This window comes from Platalea leucorodia (assembly GCF_965183815.1).
Source record: "Platalea leucorodia genome assembly, chromosome: 8".
NCBI classification, from domain to species: domain Eukaryota; kingdom Metazoa; phylum Chordata; class Aves; order Pelecaniformes; family Threskiornithidae; genus Platalea; species Platalea leucorodia.
This window is the reverse complement of record NC_138830.1, coordinates 29652416-29671104: the sequence shown is the minus strand read 5'-3', so window position 1 is coordinate 29671104 and position 18689 is coordinate 29652416. Positions and strand designations below refer to the sequence as shown.

The following is an 18689-nucleotide window of genomic DNA, read 5'->3' as shown; positions in this document are numbered from 1 at the left end:
GTCGGGGCGGCCCGGGGCAGGCAGGCCCGCCCGCGGGCTGACGACCCTCCTCCGCCTCACCCGGCGTCCGTCTCCCCGCGGTGCTGCAGTTTTATTGTCCTAACAAGTATTTCAGCCATGGATAGTTACCGACGGATCTTGCTGAAAGGCGGCCTGGCTAGAGCCTCTTTCCCCGGGTTTGTGGAAAGCAAGAGCTGCTCCAGAAACCCTCGGCTGGAAGACAGAAAGGCTAAATATGTGCGTTAACAAAGCCTAGCCTGGGTGCTAAAAATGTGAATCTTCTGGCCTTATTTAATCAGAGAAAGTAACCATAGTGTTAATGAGTTGTTTGGTTTTTTGGGGTTTTTTTGTTCACTTACTGTGGGTTACCCAGACTTAATGTCCCTGCTATCTTGGAAGCAGCATGATTGTTTTTAAACCACATAAATACTTAATGAACTGTGTGGTTGGTTTTGTTTTTTGAAGAAACAACTATCAAAGGAACCGTACTTTTTCCTCATACTGCCCATTTCTGCAGTAAATAGCAATCCCGACTGGGAAAGGTAAATACGTCAGTGCGGGTTGCACAGCCTCGCGTTGGAGCGCCCACAGTCACGCCTGCGTCACCCGCACGTGGAGGACGAGGGCCGACCCGTCCCTCCCCTGTGCTCACCTCTCCCCAGGCACCCACGCCCATGCGGCGTCCTGGCTCATCTCCTTCTCCAGCGCCTCAGCCTGCAGCTCAAACTTCTGTGCCAGTTTCTGCAGGCTTGAGTCCAGGTCTGTGAACTGAGCCTCCAGGGTCTGCAGCTTTGTTTCTACTCTGAGGGATGGAAAACAAGGGCGTTTCATAAGGACTTGGGCATCAGCGGTGGTGCTTTCTGCCGTGACGGTGGGTGACACTTACGTTGCACCGTGAACAACTCCAGGCCCCGTTCCGAGGCTTCTCCCAAGCTGTACGAGAACATACACCACTAGAAATTAAGGTTTTTTGACATGGCCCAGGTTTTTTTTGGCCCTTCCCTACTGCAGAGGTCTTGTAACTTGTAAATACAGACACAAGATTTGTAGATATGTCTGCAGGTCTCAACCATTTGCATCAACGTTAGTGGCACAGTTTTTTTCTCTGATACATTTTGAGGTGATTATAGTATCATGATCTTTTGAACCGCTTATCATTTGACATTGAGCAGAACTTCTCATTCTTCCTCAGATTAAAAATGATGCAAATAATAAACAAGCCACCTGCAGTGTTTCTGTTCTCCCGTCACCTTGTCCTGCTGTGGGTTTCCCTCTTATAGGACTCTCCTTCCACAGAACAACTGTGTGATGAGAAGGCCTTAGTGAAACAGCAGTAAGACAACTGCTTTGTAGCTGGTATTTATGAAGCTGCTTTTTCATTACTTAGTATCTGTTGCATTTTTCCTTATTTAAAAAAAAGGCAAAGCAAAAAAAAAAGGGTGCATCTTTGTACTCTCTTAAATTATAATCCTAAGGACGAATTTTTGAGTTTGAGCTACTTCACTTTTGCTTAAGAAAACTGCCAGGTTTAAAAGAGCTTACTGTGTTTAGGGACAAAGTATGAGGGAATGCAAATATTTATGCTTTGTACCCATTTGCTGCTCTTTACTCGAGAAGCAGGGTACGCTGGGCTTCTGTCCTTCCTGGGGCGGGGGGGGGGTCATAAAGACAGTTTTCTTTAAGTTTGCATCAGTTAGCTGGTTTATGTCGAGGTATGTTCTTGAGAATCCTGAGGATCTCAAAGCTATCAAAATATGAAGCATTCAAAGTTCCTTCCTAAATACTGAACAAATATCTCAGTACTCTGTACTTGAGAACCGATTTACTAGCAGAACATCAGCTACTCCTTATAGACTTTTGTGATTTTTCTTTGCATTTTACCAGCAGAACTTCAGGCTATATCAGTTGAACGAAAACTATGCCATCGCTAAATTTTATTACAGGCAAGACCCTACATTTTTTTCTTTAGCCTCTCTTTCTTCATCCCCTGTCTGCTCCACTGCTTCTGTTACTATTATTATTGTTCTAATGTTTAGGAAATTGGATTCTGAATTGTGACCTTCCTGTGTTAAACACTGTACTCAGGTCTTTACCTTGTTTGTTGTAGTCCTATTTTGTTTATCTTTGGCTGAACTTTTTTATGAGGAAAAAAATACACAGTAGCTTTCAGGTGATGACATTAAACAAATAAAAATAAAAAACCCACAAAAAAACCCTCCAAACAAGCAGAGGTTAATTTTAGATTGTATAAACAGAAGATTAAATAATTTACCAATAGTTTTCCCTTCTTTCATGCATACTCCACAGTATTTTAAAGCCTGTTGTCTTAAGAGAAGGACCAAGAACGCCATTGCTTTGCTAACAGTAGCTCCCCCCTCTACCTGCCTTCCTCTTCTCTGGCTTTGGGTACTGTCCGCAGTTGACCTGAACAAGGAGGAAATAAAAAGGCATCAGCAGTGGCATATTTTTCTAAGTCTCCCTGACCTTAATTCATTATCTGGCTGGCAGCTTGTGCAGATCCTCATCTAACGAATTTCTGTTGTTTCCTGAGGCTAGGAGACTTCCTGTGTGATCTTGTGAAAGCTGCTTACATCCTGATCTTACTTTGGTAGGACTTCTCTTGCTTCAGCAAGATTTTTATTTCTCGGAGCCTCCTGTCTCCCTCCTGCTGGGTCACAGTGGAGATTTTGAAACTGGGCATAGTTGTTACTGGGTGTTGGATTTCAACTAATTATCGTCCATCGTGTTGCACATCATTCCTGGACCAGCTTTCGTGGGGGCTTCACCCATTCAAACGTATTTATGTCTGCATGCTTGCCATGAGAATTTTAGGACTAAAATAGAACTTGATTTGGAAAATTGAGCTTGTGTGATGTAGAAACGCAAATAGTTCAGAAGAATGGGAAGAGCTGATACGTCATAACAGGATCAAGTCTGTCAACGCAGAGAGAGCAAGTGTATAAGCTGGGGTGAGGGGGGGTCGATATTTGCTGTGAATAAGTTTCAGATCCGCTTCATACCTATAGCTGCGCAAGCAGAGAACAACAATGTAATAGGACAATACAGTGTGGCAGCGCAGAAATCCCAACAGTAAAAGTTTTAGGAATAACATGGTGCAAGCACTCTTTGGGAGACAGGGAGGAATTGTTAGAAAATGAGTATATTCTTCAAGGTTTGCTGGGTGGATGAGTGCTGTCCTGGGGGAGATACCTGCCTGTGAATTGCTCCCCTATTCCAGCTTTTTACCAGGGTAAATAAGCTTCCTAATTGCCCATTCTTGTGAACTTTCTCCTCTACAAATAAAAGTTATCAAAGATCTCATCATTAACGCTACTGTCAGTGCTGTAGTTGTTTTTCAGCAGCCTTTAGTCCAATGCTTTAGAATTTGACTGGTTTTATCTTCCCAGCACTTTTTTGATATGGGATATATTGCCTGTCTGTAAATCACTCTTGTGTATTTTTAAGCATCTGTAGCAAACATTACAGCATTTGCTAATTTTCTGTCTAAAAATATCTGTTCAGTTACACCATGGTACGACTGATCTCCATAACTAATCTTCTCCAGCTTTTTGTAAATTCTGATAGTATCAGTGCTGCTGTCTCTTGATCCAAGTTCTGAATGAAACGAGGAAGAATGGATTAAACCTCCTGCTTTCATCTCAATCACAGCCTCTAAACACTTTCTCCTTTAATGTAAGTGAAGTAACCATTGAGAGGGTGACCTCTAATGTCTGTCTCGTGTATGCATAAACCACATCCCCATTCTTTACCAGAAAGCTTTTTGGTAGCATACAGAACTGTACTTGGAAGATTTGCAGTAAGAGATCTAGCACTCCCGCTCTTTTGAAAGTGTGGTTGTATGCATAACCTTATTTCCGCTGTTCAGGCATTTACAGAAAATGACACTTTTCATTACTTTAGAGCCGTCACATCGGTTTTATTTTCCAGGCCAATGCAGAGCCCCACACTTCCCTACAGCTCTTCCTGCACACTCCCTTCATGGTACCAGTTAGGCACATTCTTCTTTAGTCAGTTTCCCACAGGCCTAATTTTCACTTTTTCTTTCAGGAGTGGTTCCCGTGTTTCTGTTTCTCTCTCTGGTCAGGTCTCTAGTATCTTTTTTTGCGGTTGCCATTGTGTGACTCGGGAGTCATAAAAGCTGTTGGTGAGCAATGTTAGTACTTCGACCAGAGGAGCAGCCTCTTACCAAGTCTATCAGCTGGTGCGTGATACCATTTGCACAGTACCTTTGAAGGTAGTATATGAAAAGCTGTATGTGAAGGTCCACTGAGAGGGAACGCTGTCCCACCTGTCTCTAGCTGTGGAGAATGTCAGACCCTTTTTCAGCTCTTCTTCCTGAAGAGCCGCGCTCGTGGCTTGCATTTGATCCCGTGACTGTTGTCTGCCCAGCTGGTTAGAGACACCATCTACCAGTGACTGTGCTGTCGCACTGCAGCTGAACACGTGGACTGGTGCCAGCAGGGGCAGCTTGGGCTGGATTATTTTACATGGAGTCAATGAACCTGTCGGTCAGGCTTTCCTCTTCCCAGTACAGGCTTTGGAAATGGAGGGTGAATCAGCGTCACCTATGTCCCAATTCCTCAGCAACAGTGATTTTCTTTCTTTAAGCTTACAAAAAAGGTCCATTCTTGGGAGGAGAGGGGGTTTGCTAATGATAACCACTTACTTCCTGTCTTGAACCCTCCAAACTCTGAGGGATTTTCCCAAATTCAGTTCATCCCAAATCTCCCGTTTACAACAGCAGCAGAGTGCGAACCCGAACTTCCCATTACCCATAACCAGCCAGCAATGCTTCGTGCAGCGACAGGCCTCTGCTGATGGAGCAATTGCGCAAATCCTGCAGCAAACCACCAGGACTAGCAGTTTGCAGGCTGGCCAGAATGGCGTTCACAAAACCGTGCAGCTTGTGGCTCTGTCCCCCTTCCCTCCCTAATGAGTAAAAGAGAAACAGAAGATTGCTCAGGACCCACTCCCTTCCCACAAACACGCAATGTATATTTACATCTTCTGTTACCCACAAAAATTTCCAAGGAAGCACAGGTTTTTCTCCTCTCCCCTGCCCCAGTCCTCTACGCCCCTCGTCCTTCCCTGTCCCTTAGTGCAGTGCTAGCACAACCCTTCAATGACCTGTTCAATGTCTCGTTCAGGGAGCGCAGGGAGATGCTGGCTTTAGCCATCCTCCTGGAGAACACGAAGAGAAGAAATAAAAGCTGGAGTGGGCTTGATCCTCCCTCCTGAAGCAGGCAGCAGCAACAGGGACAGGGGATCTGACTCCTGCTGGAGGTTGTTTGTACCGAGGCTTTTTATAGACTGTATATCCAAATATAGGTCATAGATGCACAGACACATGCTCGTGAACGTATCACATACAGACCTACGCATTTGGACCGCTTCCTTTGACCCACTGATCCTGTTTGTCTTCATACACAAAATTAATTTAGAGGTGACATGACACTATTCTGCTTTTTTTGCTGTGTTTTGGCTTCATTTTGCTGTTGTGCCCACCAGTTTGTGTCTTGGAAAAAAGTCTCCTGCTGTTAAAGGCTGCATAAGCAGATTACATTTTAGCTTTTTTTTTTTTTCCTGTTTAAAAAGTAAGACGGTAAAATCAGATCTGGATGAGAATGAGCTGTATTTGGTTGCAGGGAGCTGTTTTGAGGATGAAGGATAGCTAAACCAAGACAGTTGGAATCTATTCCATAAAGGATGGACAACCAGCACAACTGGCTAATGATTTTCAGGAGCTGGGTATGCAAAAAAAGAGCTGGGAATTTTTCCATCAAAAAGAAAAAACGAAGGCAGATAGATAGCGCGCATCTGATAACAGCACAGCTGGTGAAACAAGACAGCATAAATCCCACATCAGTGAAGCAGGTCTTCAGCCAGTACCAGGCATTCAGTTTTCTGAAAGGTTAAGGACAGCCTGAGAAAAAAAGCTTTTTTTCTTTTAATTATTTGCCCATTCCATGGGAAATCCAGCATGAATTGAACATGTCAAGAGCTGCAGCATTCCCACTTAGTTACATTCTCCCCATTTTCAACTTGCAAGTTAAGAGATGCTTCTAGCAAGGTGTAACGGCCAAGTTCTGCTCATAGTGTTTCTACAGCTTTGGGAAGACAGTGGAAGTATTTGGGTAAGGAGGAGCAGTGCCTTTGGCCCTTTGTATTCCCCCTGTGATGGGACACACATTACCCTTCTTGACACAATCTTGCACGGCACCTAAGTTTGGCAATATTAGAGAGAGTATAAGCACAAGGGAGCAGTGAGAGAGAATGCATTTATTAAGAAAAGTGTAATAGTTATTTTTCCATGGGATAAACAACTGAATGCAGAAGACAGCTGACGCATTAAACAAATGTTAACATTTTCCCCTGCACTTTTGCTTACTGCAGTGTGAAAAAATCCAATTGGCAATGACTGTTTAAGTAATTTGATTACTCATTAGTTAGTTGATGCTTCTCTAGTCTTATATGCAGCTGCTGACAAACTAATGAAAAATATATTTCCACTATGGCCAGTTTACGCTAACTGTGACACAGTTTAATGAGGAGAGTGAAGTAAAGCACTGAAATAGTTCAAAATGCAAGGAGCTCAGCCAATGACTGCTCAGCATCCTCATTTAGCATTGTGGGTGTCCCCGTTAGCATGAACCTCGTCCTCCAACCTTAATTATGTCAGCTTAGTCATGAACTAATATCCCTAAATCTATTGAAACCCGTTTCACTTAAATTCAAGAAGCAAACTGCCAACCCTGCAAGAAACAGCTGCAGTGAATACCAACAGCCACTGAAAAACATAAGGTGAGACCAGTTCCATCATGGGTACTTGCGTGAGTACACAGCAAATCCCTTCCCCTTCCAAAGGACGCAGCAGGTTTCACTGTTCAGTTCACTGTCAGCAGATGTAACTGGGCTCATTTCAAATGCTCTGAGAAGTATTTTCTCCCCACAAACTTCCTTAAACATCTCAGCGTCTAAGGTCCTGGCAATGGATACACAGATACAGAACTACTCTGATCAGCAACTAATACTGTCTTGGAGCCTTTGATCTCTGCACATGAGATCCAGTTCACCTTCTCTCCGTGCTCAATGGTTAGCTTTGGTAAAACTCTAGCATGTTCATTGGAGGCCACTTTGTTGAGCTTTCCATCTTTTCTGGTGGAAGCAGGTGCTTGGGCCTTCCTTTTCTGAAGAGATTTTGCTGGACTTTTCTGCTGCTTTCCAACATCACTGCTGATATCCCAGAGCAAGACTTTCCCGTCGTTTCCTCCAGTCAACAACCAGTATGCTTCTGGCATAAAGAGGACTTGCGATACTCCCAAGCTGTGACCTTGAAACTCCAGCTCACGTTCAAACTTGACACCAGTGACTCTGAATATTCTGACTTTACCATCTTGAGCTCCACAGCCAAAGATGTTGCCGCATGATGCGACAGACAGGGAATGTGCAAGCGGCGGGTTAAAGAACTGGCCAGCTGACTGTGGACTGTCTTCCTCCGTTTCACACTCCTGCAGGTTTGTGGTCCACAGAGGACGAGCTTTCTGCAGGTTCCACAGCATAACCTTGAAAAAAAAGTGGGAATCAATAATTTGTCCATTTCTGATTTTAAGTAAAATCAGATCTTTCACCAACTACACTTCTTGCTGTAGCAAAGCAAAGGCTATGCATGAGTGCAAGAGATGCAAGACGTGTTGTGAGGAGCAGTTGAACTCCACCTGAGAAATATGGCAAATCTTTATGGCACACTTTCCAAACCCTCATACTGCCCTACTCAGCAGAGTCAATGACTCAGACCTTCAGACCACGAAATGGATGAAAAAGCTGTTCTAAATGCCTTTCCATTCATCTCAGCAGTAGTAATCATGATATACTGCACATCAATTATTTAAAAGGAGGGACATGGGAAACGCTAGCAGTAAATAGCGATCATTATCATTCTGAATTTTAGTTCCATCTCGGCTACATACTTGTCCTAAAATAATCACTTCTGTGAACATGTTTGAAAAATGGAACAGCAAAAGGCAAACAATAGTTTAGGCTCTCAATTTTAAACAGACATATATGTATTTTTTTAATATCCAATGAGTAATCTGGTTTGTGCTATTTCCATATCGAGTTAGGGCGTGCTTTTCCTGATGAGATGGGGGGAGGTTGTGCTTTTAGACTTGCTTTTAAAATGCCACCCCCATCTCCAAGCCCCTCATGAAGCAATTACTGTGCCTTCAAATGAATCCTGCATCTGTCATACAGCAATTCAAGTACTACAGATTTATATTGCGCCAGTTAAAAATAATCCTCTCAATACTTTTGTAGTATCGGAATTGATGATAAGCATTTTCAAGGTCAACAGATATGAAAGCACAAGTCAGTCTAATGCAGTACTGGTGCACTGTTTGCTTTTTTAATCAAAGCTTTAATTTGTTATTAATAAAGATATTCCTCCACTAGGCATCTCCAGTAGAAAGTACAGAAGTCTTTAAATTTGGGCCACAAGACAGTTGTCACACTGGCTCTGCATTTCTGGAATCCAAATCACTAAGACATCCAAAATACGTTGTTTCCTATCACTTTTCTGTTTTATTGACTGCTGTTGCTGCTACATTAAAACTACTTTGCTACTGATGAAAGGGAAAACTTTCCACGATGACCGTGCAGAGCAGAGTAAATCAGAGAGGCTGTGTCTTAATGCTTAAGGCGAATACTCCTGTTTCCATCACAGACAGCACTGCATCAGCTTTATGAATTCATCAAGTGCTAACAAGTTTTTTGCAAACTAAGTATTTTCTGTCCTCATGGCATTTTCTCTCCTTCCATGGCACTCCTGAAAAAATGCCAACAACGTAAATTTCAGTTCTCATCAGCTACTGGTTTCACTGAGGGTTTGACATGTGAGCCCAGAACACATTTGGATGCCCATAGAGCTTGTAACTTGTCCAAAGACACGCTGTGGCACAGCATTTCAGAGTACTGCAGCACAGCTTCTCTTTGCAAAATGATGTATCTTAAAGTCAGCTTCAATGTGGAAAAATGCTCTTTTCATTGTACAAAAACACACTAATGAATTCCTACTATTTTGGGATACGGACTTTCACCTAAAAAACTCGTTGCCAAGCTACAGTAAAACACACTAACTAAAAAGTCACAAAAAATAACCAGTTCACTCGCACAGAAGTGGTATATAAACAGTTACAATTCTGACAAAAAAATCTCCATTTTAGGGATCTGAAATTAAGCCAGACGTCTAAGGTGCCGAGCATTTACTCTCAGACCGACACTTTGGTACCTCTGCAAAGAAGTTTCTCACAGTCCTTCATTTAAAATTCTACATCCATCATTCAGTCAAACTAAGAAAAAAGAATTTGGAAAATTTCTGAAAATTTGACAAAGTTTAAACCTGGCAGACTTCTATCAATCAGCCTCTATTTGGATATATATACTTATTGAATTTATATGAATCATGGCTTTAATATGGAAAAATACCGCTTATACTAAATATCACAATATATTTGTTCTAATGCGTGTTAGATGCACTTCAGTTTTAAGAACATAGGGTGAAACTGCTCAACGCTGTCAAAGCAAACTTCACCCTAATACCACTAGAACCACAGAAGTCTTTGTAGAAGTAATAGTTTTAATCTCGGGCTAAACCAGGAACATGGTCAGATCTCAACCACTGGAAACACATCTGTTCTGGGTGACCACCTTTGGCAACATAACTCAAGACTCCATTAACTCCTAGCACGGTTTCTCTCAGAACGCTTCCACAACTGGCATGCAAAGGACAAAGTTTCCTCTTGACGAGGACAGAGAAGCGTAAAAGGCAAAGAACATTTAACGTTTCAAGAGGTTAATCAGAACAAAGGATAAATTTATAAAAATTACTTATCCTTACAGTGGTATATACCACCTGGATAGATATTTTTCTACCTGGCATAAAGTATTCTTGCTAGCATACTGTCTGCTTCAAGCATTTTGTGTTTTCCTATCCATCATCTACATTTCATCTGCAGCCATAACTAGGGACAACTTCTGGTTTTGGTTCCAACAGAGAGCTAACGTGGCCAGAGCATGCTTTGCACCATCTTCTCATTTCCCCCCACCCCACTGACTTCCATAATGTAACTATTAATGAAGATAAAAATAGGGAGAGGAACTGCTGAGTAGAAGATGGCACAAACAGCTTCTCCGCCAAAACTACTTTAGAAAAGTTAAGGAGCTTTCCGGCGACTGCAGGCTGTACACCCTCAGTCTTAGTGAAAGTCTGTTGGTGCCTCACTACACAGGTGGGTAGTTACTGTTTCGCTTCTCTAATAACCATCTACTTGTATGCAAATCACCTGCATGTCCAGTCCACAGGAAACAAGGCTTTGAGGCCTCTGAGGTCGAAAGACAACAGAGGAGCAGATGTTTGTGTGTCTCAAGGACCGGCTGACTTTCTTGTTTTCCAAGTCCATAACCTTTATTGCCCCCGAGTCATCTGCCGCAGCCAAGAAATTGTCGGTCTCGTTCACTGAGAGGCAGTTGATCTCCTCCTCATTCACGCGGAAGCATTCAATGGGCTCCTTGAGGGATCGAACATCCAGCAAACTGATCGTTTCTCCATGGGAGGTGTACAGCCTGGTGGGACAGCGGGGAGAGAACACCACGGAGGTCACATCGTCTGCCTTCGGGAGCTGGAGCTGTCCTGCTGGAGTGCCTCCCCTGTCCCAGAGCACGAGCTCGCCCCTCTCCGCGCCTGAAGCCACCAGCCCTTCCGTGTTTACGTTCAAGCACAATATAGAGGACGAATGTCCACCAGTCCATTTGACTGCCATATTTCAGTGACACCTCTGAAACAAGAAAAAACAAAACCCTGAATTGAGCTGGTGTTGGTCGCATTATGGTGGAAAGCTTACCTAAGCAACAAGATCACCGCGATGACTGTAATGCACACTACTTGAAACCTTAGCGTCCAATTAAAACAGGCACCTCTACAGATCAGTACCGAAATGAAGCTTTGGCTCAAAGAGCATCAGTGTCGGCCACAACAGCGTGGAACAGCCGCGGTGCAGGCATGCGTACCTGTGCAGTACACGGAGCAGATCTGCTGCTCTGACATGGCTGCCTAGGCGAGAGCTGCTTCCTTTGCTGCTTCCTTGCAGCACGCAAGGATGTGGCATGCCTGACAGAACAGGGGCACGGCTCCTGAGGGGACGCACTGGAAAGGGGCAAGGGGAAAACGGCAAACGGGTCATCTTCTTGTGACTGCTAAACACGAAACACATGCTTTCACACGTGTTAAACATTTTTGAACAATGGCATCTTTTTAAAAAAGCATTACCATTTTAAGGCAGGTAGTTACAAGGTTCACAACAGGTTTAGTTTGGCCTCAAAGCGCGCCCGCTCAGCTCACCGTGCTCCTGGCCCCTAGCTTGGCACCACTGCCCACAGTGGCCCATGCGATGGGTCTGTGTCGGGGACCAAATCAGCAGAAAATGAAGTGGGGGAAAAAGCCCGAGCAACACAAAAGCACAAGTTTTGCAGAGATGAGCATGCTGTGGGGGAAAAGGAGAGCGAATACCAGGGTAGGGGCGCTGACGGCAACGCGGGGTGTGTGGGCAGAGCCATAGCTGTCCCGGCAGCAGCTTCGGTGACCATGGCACTGCCTTAACATCTCTGGTTTTATGGCATTATTGGGCAATAAAGGGTTTCTTCTTTTTTTTTTTTTTTTACCATGTTATGTTTTGCATGTGATTTTTGTTGAGCCTGGTCTAACGAGCAGCTAGAAGTCATTCAATCCACCAGGAAAATTTCCGTCCTGCCGATTAAATAAAACCACAGAAAGCGCCGGATACCTTACCCGCAGCTCGGGTCGCAAACTCGCCGCCAGCCGCTCGCCCGCCCGCCCGCGCGTGGGCAACGGACGGAACTTTTTGCCGGCCGCCCCCTCCCGGCCCGCGGCCCCTGGCACCGGTAGGCCCGGCTTTTAGGAGGAGAACCGCTCCAGCACCGGGGCCGCCAGCTCCTCAGGGGAGCCGAGGCAGCTCTCAGGGCCGATCCCGGGGCGGGGGAGCCCCGTCCCCGCCCCCTGCGACCCCCGGGCCCGCACCGGACGCCGGCGGCAGCGGCGGGGAGCGGAGTCCGCCGAGCCGAGCCGAGCCCGCCCCGCCCGCGCCGCCTCACCTCACCTCCGCCGGCCGCGCCCGCGCATGCGCGGCGGGCTGCCCGCGGCGGTGATGGCGGCGGCGGGCGAGCGCGCCCCCTCGCCGTGAGGGCCTTGGGCGGGCGGGCGGCGAGCGCGCTCGGCCCGGGGCCCGCCGCCACCGCTGTCGCCGGCGAGGGGAGGGACAGCGCGGCCCCCGCGTCCCGGCCCGCCGCCCGCGGGGCGCTTCGGGGAGGGAGGCGATGGCGGCGGGCCCCGGCGGTGGCGCGGGAGGCGGGGGGGCGGCGGCGGCGGCGGCGGGAGGGCCGGGCTGGCGGTTGCCGGGGCGGGTGCTGGAGCTGGTCTTCTCCTACCTGGAGCTGCGGGAGCTGAGGAGCTGCGCGCTGGTCTGTAAGCTGTGGCACCGCGTCCTGCACGGCGACGAGAACAGCGAGGTGTGGCGCAGCTTGGCGGCCCGCTGCCTGGCGGAGGAGGCCCTGCGCACCGACATCCTCTGTAACGTGCCCACCTACAAGGGCAAGGTGAGCCCGGGACCCCCCCCAGCCCCTCGGGGACGCCCCCCTAGCCGCTGGGCCCACCCGCCATTGGAAGCCAAGGGGGAGGCCTGAAAAACGTGACAGGATTTTTATCTCCCTCCACCCTCCTTCCTCTCCTCCCCTAGGTCCGTGCCTTCCACCACGCCTTCAGCACCAACGACTGCTCACGGAACGTCTACATCAAGAAGAACGGCTTCACGCTGCACCGCAACCCCATCGCCCAGAGCACGGACGGGGCGCGGACCAAGATCGGCTTCAGCGAGGGCCGCCACGCCTGGGAGGTGTGGTGGGAGGGCCCGCTGGGCACCGTGGCCGTCATCGGCATCGCCACGAAGCGGGCAGCCATGCAGTGCCAGGGTTATGTGGCCTTGCTGGGGAGCGACGACCAGAGTTGGGGCTGGAACCTGGTGGACAATAACTTGCTGCATAACGGGGAGGTGAACGGCAGTTTCCCCCAGTGCAATAATGCGCCCAAATACCAGGTGAGCGGGGCTTGGCGCGGGCTGGAAGCTCCACTGTGTCTGATGGCGGCTGGCCATCAAGAACCTCCTCCCTCGTGTGTCCTAACTGTCTGCTGAATTGTCCCTAAATGCTCACCTAAGGGTCTCTTTGCCTTCCCTGCAGAAGGCAAATGATTCCACCTTGTGAGCCTTTTCCCCCTTTATCTACCTGTTCCTCAGGCTACACCCATGTGTGGTGTTCAACACATCTTACCCTCAGTTGTTTCCCCGCTTTTATTTCAAATATTGAGTGCGAAGCATGTTCCATGGGTGTCTGTTTAGACACCATGTTGCTTTTTGAAATAAAAGCCAAAAAGACTGGCGTAGCCTTCTGAAGTCACGACTTGCCCCACAGCAAGGTGAACGTCTGTGGTATTTTACCCCTTTGTTGTACGGCAGGGTGAGCTGAGATTAGTGCTTAGGTAAGAGTCTTCCTGCAGCAGTGCTGAGTGCTGCTTGTTGGCTCGCTGGCAGCGTTCCCATAGGTGACATCCCTTGGCTGGCATGCCGGGACGTTCAGGTAATTTCAGGTTATTGAAGAGCAAGTGCCATTCCACCTTTTTGTCCCTATAGAAGTGTTTATCTTTGTTCTTCTGGCTGCTCACACAACTACATTTTGACTGCTGGATTTCCTCGCGTTACAACTTAAGCTGTATGCATTATAATTTCCATCTCATAGCGCTTTGTACGAGTATCGGCTTATGTTTCAGTTGTAGGTGAAGATCTGTGTATTAACTTGTATCTGATATTCCTAAATTTCATGTAAAAGTTCACCACCAAGCGCTTAATTCTGTCTGAAGGTTATACCTGCCATTTTTGGGAATAATACCTAAAATAAGTGTAATTAAAGAGATTTAGATCTCTTTCTATTTGCATGTTCCCTAGCATGTAAATTGGGTTGGCATGTTCCAGACTCAACCCTTTGTGGTCGCTTTCTGCTGTCCTTGTCTAGGCGTTTCTGCAGCAACAGGGTGAGGAAAGGTTTTGAAGCTGAGAGTCCCCAGCTTGTGTGGGGTCTCAAGGGTGAACGCAATTGCTGCTTTCTCTATAAAAACTGTTGAGAGCTCAAATCGGTGATCCTTTGGAGTATTTTGTCTTTAGTAAGACACGTACAGTGATCTGCTCATAGAAAAAAGGAAACACGTGTGCGTTAGTGTTGGTTAGAAGAAAAATGTTTTGGCTGGAAGCAATCCACAGCATTGGGGCTGGCTGGTAAAGAATCAGAAGTTTGTGTGGCATCCTACTGTGCTTGCTACTGATGTCTGGGACTTCTATTTATGTCTAAAATAATGTCCGCTAGATAAATGCAGGGAGCACCATGCATGCCTGGATCCGAGTCTCTTGCTGTGTTCAGTGTTGGTTTCACTTGTGTATGTGTGTATATATGTGTGTGTGTGTATATATATATGGTTTTTCACGCTTATTTTGCCTAAGCTTTGCACTGGCATTTCCTTCTACCTTGGTGAGGGAATACCTCTGTCAGTGACAGTACCTGCATAGCAGTGTATTTTGGTATACTTTACATGTGGCACTTACTGTTCTAAAACAAGTTCATTGTCTTTAAAATTGCTCTTCACAGAGCAATTACTGCTCAGCGATAGCAACAGCTAAATACAGAGTTCAGTAGCTTGGAGGCCATTACAAAGTTTCCAACGCTGCAGTCTTCTGAAGCACATGGCATGTGGTATGCTCACTCTTGGTGCTCTCTCAAGGTTCATATGAGAAGGGTTATGTTTATTATTGTGTAGGTGGTTAGATACAGGCTGCCCACTGGAAACGGGCAGAAGAGGTACTCAGGATCCTAGTGCATTTGAGCAAAATTGAGAAATTCCCATCATAAAAGTAATGCAATCATGAGAAACAGGAAAGCCTTGCTTTAAAATTACCTGCCCCGTTATACGTGGGCTATGCTTGATTTTTGTCTCTCCATTTGAGTATGCTGACTCTTCCTGTGTATTTTTTTTTATTCCCCCCTCCTGTCTCTGTTTCCAGATAGGTGAAAGGATTCGAGTTATCCTGGACATGGAAGACAAAACATTAGCATTTGAGAGGGGCTATGAGTTCTTGGGAGTTGCCTTCAGAGGACTGCCAAAAGTTTGCCTGTATCCAGCAGTGTCTGCTGTGTACGGTAACACAGAAGTGACTTTGGTCTACCTGGGAAAACCTCTGGATGGATGACGTGGATTGTTTCCTTGGGACATTGAGATGTGGATGATTGGGAGGAGAAATCTGCATGTTGGTTAGAGGGAAACATGTATTAGAGGAAAAACAAAAAAGTGTGGGTGTGTGTCCAAGAACCATCGAGGGAGTCACACGGAGTTTTGAAATGGAGGACCAGCCATACTTCAGGAATTGTGTTACATTTCCTCTTTCTACCAGGCCAGAAAATTCCTCAGGGTTGCAGTTGGTTGAGTGGGAAGCTGACACATGCATGTTGCAACAGATTTCATTGCTAAGATGGCAGTGTGTGACCTCAAATATTTAAGAAAGGATTTCATACAAAACTGCTTGAAATTAACCTGAGATTTATAAGTAGCGTGTTTTGTGAAAGACTCCCATTTTAAAACTGCTTGTTCCTTCCCTTCCCTCCTTTGGGCCAACATAGGTACCGGAGGAGAGTGAGTCTGGTTGGGTTTTATTTACAGTTTTTAACATACTGAGAAGCATGGTCTGTCTGGACTGCCCTTCTCTAGTATAATGAAACAAAACGTGTGCAGCTATTTTTAAGTGTATTTTAAGGGTTGTATATATAGAACACGTTGAAAAGAACAGGTAAGAGAAAGGGTTTGCTTTATTCTAACTGGGACATAATTTCTTAAAGGGAAAAAAAACCCCACCATGTGGCATCAGAAAATATACCTTGGACAGGTAACATTCATGTAAGTGTACTTCTTCTGTTGTATTGTAAAGCATTTTGGGATGCTCTTGTGGAGTACGGTGCTACATTGGGTCATTTTCTGTGAAAGTTTCCATAGCTTTAGCAACAGTTTTGTTCTCTGTAGGAAATGCAAAATGTTTTCCCCATGAGTTTCCTTTTACCAAAATTTGTGGTCCCCTTTAGGAAAGGAAGGTACAACACGGCTTGTCTTCCTTTTGACATCACAAATACAAACTTTTAAAGCATTCTTAGACTTTCTAATCACTGTTGCAAAATGTTTCAAAATAATGAGGAAGGAGCATTCAGTTTCTGAATCCAGACCTTGTTTTCAGCTTAAATGGCCTTATAAGGCTTTAAGACTTGGCTGAACCTTTCTTTAATTAAATAAAATCCCCCAGTACCCAAGTATTCACCTGCTTGTTTTCAGTCAGGACGAGTAAAACTCTCAGCAGCCCTTTGATGGTGATTCTGGATCAGGTTCGATGTTCGGGCTTTTCACTTGCACCGGTTTTCTAAAAACCATGTACTACCCCCCCCCCCCCCCGCCTCGGTGTGTTAGCGTGCTGGCATACGCAGGCTGGGGCGGCTGTGAAGCTGAGGGGTGTGGTAAGGAGGGACTTTCTGCTGAAACTGCTTTCCTCTGAGGTTGAAAGGTCTGTAGGGAGCCCCAGAAGGGCTCCTTTTAGTAGGGCATTAAAATCTGTAAGCCCTGTGGCTAGCTCTTGACTCTCGTTTCTTGTTTGTTGGTGTTTCCCAGAGCTGTCCAAACTATTTCAGAGTGGGGCATGCTTTTCAGAGAAGGAAAAGGAAATGTTTGTACAACCTTTTTTTGCTTTATTTGTGCTAGAGAATGTGAATTGCTTAATATTGGACACTGGCAATTCTCTGAGCAGAGAAGAGAGAGGAATTCCTCTTAGGCTGTTGCTTGTTTCCCCCCCCCATTACTCGAGTGATGTGAGGAGAGCGGTGCAAGCAGGTGAGTGAGGCTCCTAGTCTGCTGCTGAAGAGCTGTCCTTGGAGTGCTTTTTACGTAGTAGATAACCAAGTTCTGCACTGGAACAGAGTATGTGCGTCGTTACCATTTAAAAGCATTTTAAAGTATTTATTTGTTTTGTGTGTTGTTTATTGCTTAAAGGCAATATTGAGGTCCGTTCCTCTTGGCTGTGTTAAAGAAACAAAATACACAGTGAGAAATGAAGGTGTTTTAAGTGGTGCTGAGAACAACCGAATAAATGAAGTGGGATGGGCATATGAGTACCTTTTGGAAAAATCTGTTACAAGCATTGATTGTACTAGACTGTAAAGTATGTATCTGCATAGCAGAACCGTGGGGCATGGAGTGGGGGGAAAAAAGGAAACAAAACCCTGTCCAATTTCAGAAAATAAAATTGTCTCTGAGATGAATGTATTCTCAGTGCAGTTCTAAAAGATGTGACCTCTGCACTTGGTCATGAATCCAATTAGATGCAAGTAAACCCTGAGAACTTCTGAGGAGTTTTATTCACAAATTAAGATTGATTTCCATTCTTCAGACTGCGTCTTACGCTATAAATAATTTCCCTCTAAATTAGAAATGCTGAAAGTTGAACATTCCTTAAGGGTGGGTTTGGGGGGACTCACTTATGTAAGATTATAACTTATTCCTGGAGACCAATGCTGGCTGTACAAAATATTAAAATAAACTCTGCTGTAATTCAGAAGGATATATTGGTGTGGATTGTTGTAATGGCATCTGTGGCGTGGTGGTAGGAAAAATGGAGTAGCAGTTCAGTGTGTGAAGAAGGTGGAGGTGTTGGGGCTCTCTGATTTACTGCGTGACTGCTTGAAAAGAGAGAATCTGATGAGTGGTTAACGAGGACTTGAAAACTCAGTGGTCTAATAGCTGCGGTTGGCAAGTTGCATCCTCCGAAACAGGGATGCTCGCATGTGACAGTGTGGGAAAAGGCTTTCCTGACCGCTGGAGGCCTCTTGATTCAAACTGAGGTGTTGTGCTTGCTGCTGCGGCTGCCCTGCTCTGCTGCTGTACCAAGGTGCCTCCTCCCCAGGTCAGCTTCTCGGCTTCTCTCTCTTTCTTTAGCTTTCCTTATGGAAGTTCACTATTTCGTGGTGCTTTTAGGAAGAAGGGGGTGATTTTTAGGGAGAAGTAGGAGACTGTGTTGTGGCTGTGAGCTCTTGAGGCACTTTCCAATCTCTGAATCAAGAATTTGCTTTTAAGCAGTGAACTTTTGGCTAACATCTCTGTGAGCTTCTTCAGGAGCGAAGAGGTTTGATGCTGGCTCGCCAAAAATGTAGAATCGCTTTTTCTAGCCTGAGGTACTTCAGAGTTGACTAAACAGGTGTTTGAAGTATTTTCCCTACCCCGACTAGTGATTTAACTGGATTTAACTGGATTTAACTTTGGTCAGGAGGAACATCAAATGTTCAGAGCTCCCATAACAGAAATCAGTCAAATTCACAGGTCTTGGCTTCAGAATCCTGCAGGACATCCAGAATTGTTCGATAAGTAAGCACTTTTTCTGTTAGAAAACTGAGAATTTCGCCTGATTCTAAGTGTGCTGTGAAATTTGTTGGGAGCTTAGCAGTTGGTCATCTGATCTGGTCACGCTTCTACA

General features: G+C 45.7%; 3 protein-coding genes across 5 annotated transcripts; 1 reads left to right on the top strand and 2 right to left on the bottom strand.

Moving 5' to 3' along the window:
- Positions 1 to 58: 58 nt before the first annotated feature.
- On the bottom strand, positions 59 to 5257 carry SMCO1 (single-pass membrane protein with coiled-coil domains 1). Its single transcript, XM_082319171.1, has 3 exons — positions 5149 to 5257; positions 653 to 802; positions 59 to 213 (listed from the first exon to the last, which is right to left on the bottom strand). Exons 1-3 carry the CDS (start codon positions 5196 to 5198, stop codon positions 126 to 128), a joined length of 288 nt encoding a protein of 95 aa, XP_082175297.1. The 5' UTR covers positions 5199 to 5257; the 3' UTR covers positions 59 to 125.
- Positions 5258 to 6371: 1114 nt separating this feature from the next.
- WDR53 (WD repeat domain 53) lies at positions 6372 to 12153 on the bottom strand. 3 transcript variants are annotated; one of them, XM_082318989.1, is made up of 4 exons: positions 11861 to 12153; positions 11083 to 11218; positions 10359 to 10850; positions 6372 to 7583 (listed from the first exon to the last, which is right to left on the bottom strand). In XM_082318989.1, the coding sequence occupies exons 3-4, from the start codon at positions 10833 to 10835 to the stop codon at positions 6996 to 6998; spliced, it is 1065 nt and encodes a 354-aa protein (XP_082175115.1). In that variant the 5' UTR covers positions 10836 to 10850; positions 11083 to 11218; positions 11861 to 12153; the 3' UTR covers positions 6372 to 6995. The 3 variants fall into 3 exon arrangements, with proteins under 3 accessions (XP_082175115.1, XP_082175116.1, XP_082175114.1); XM_082318990.1 differs by lacking the exon at positions 11083 to 11218 and having other exon boundaries at positions 11856 to 12153; XM_082318988.1 differs by lacking the exon at positions 11083 to 11218.
- A 252-nt stretch (positions 12154 to 12405) lies between these two features.
- On the top strand, positions 12406 to 18368 carry FBXO45 (F-box protein 45; the record flags this gene model as incomplete). The annotated part of the gene is made up of 3 exons (XM_082320204.1): positions 12406 to 12684; positions 12825 to 13181; positions 15192 to 18368. 3 exons carry the CDS (start codon positions 12406 to 12408, stop codon positions 15375 to 15377), a joined length of 822 nt encoding a protein of 273 aa, XP_082176330.1. The 3' UTR covers positions 15378 to 18368.
- Positions 18369 to 18689: the final 321 nt, after the last annotated feature.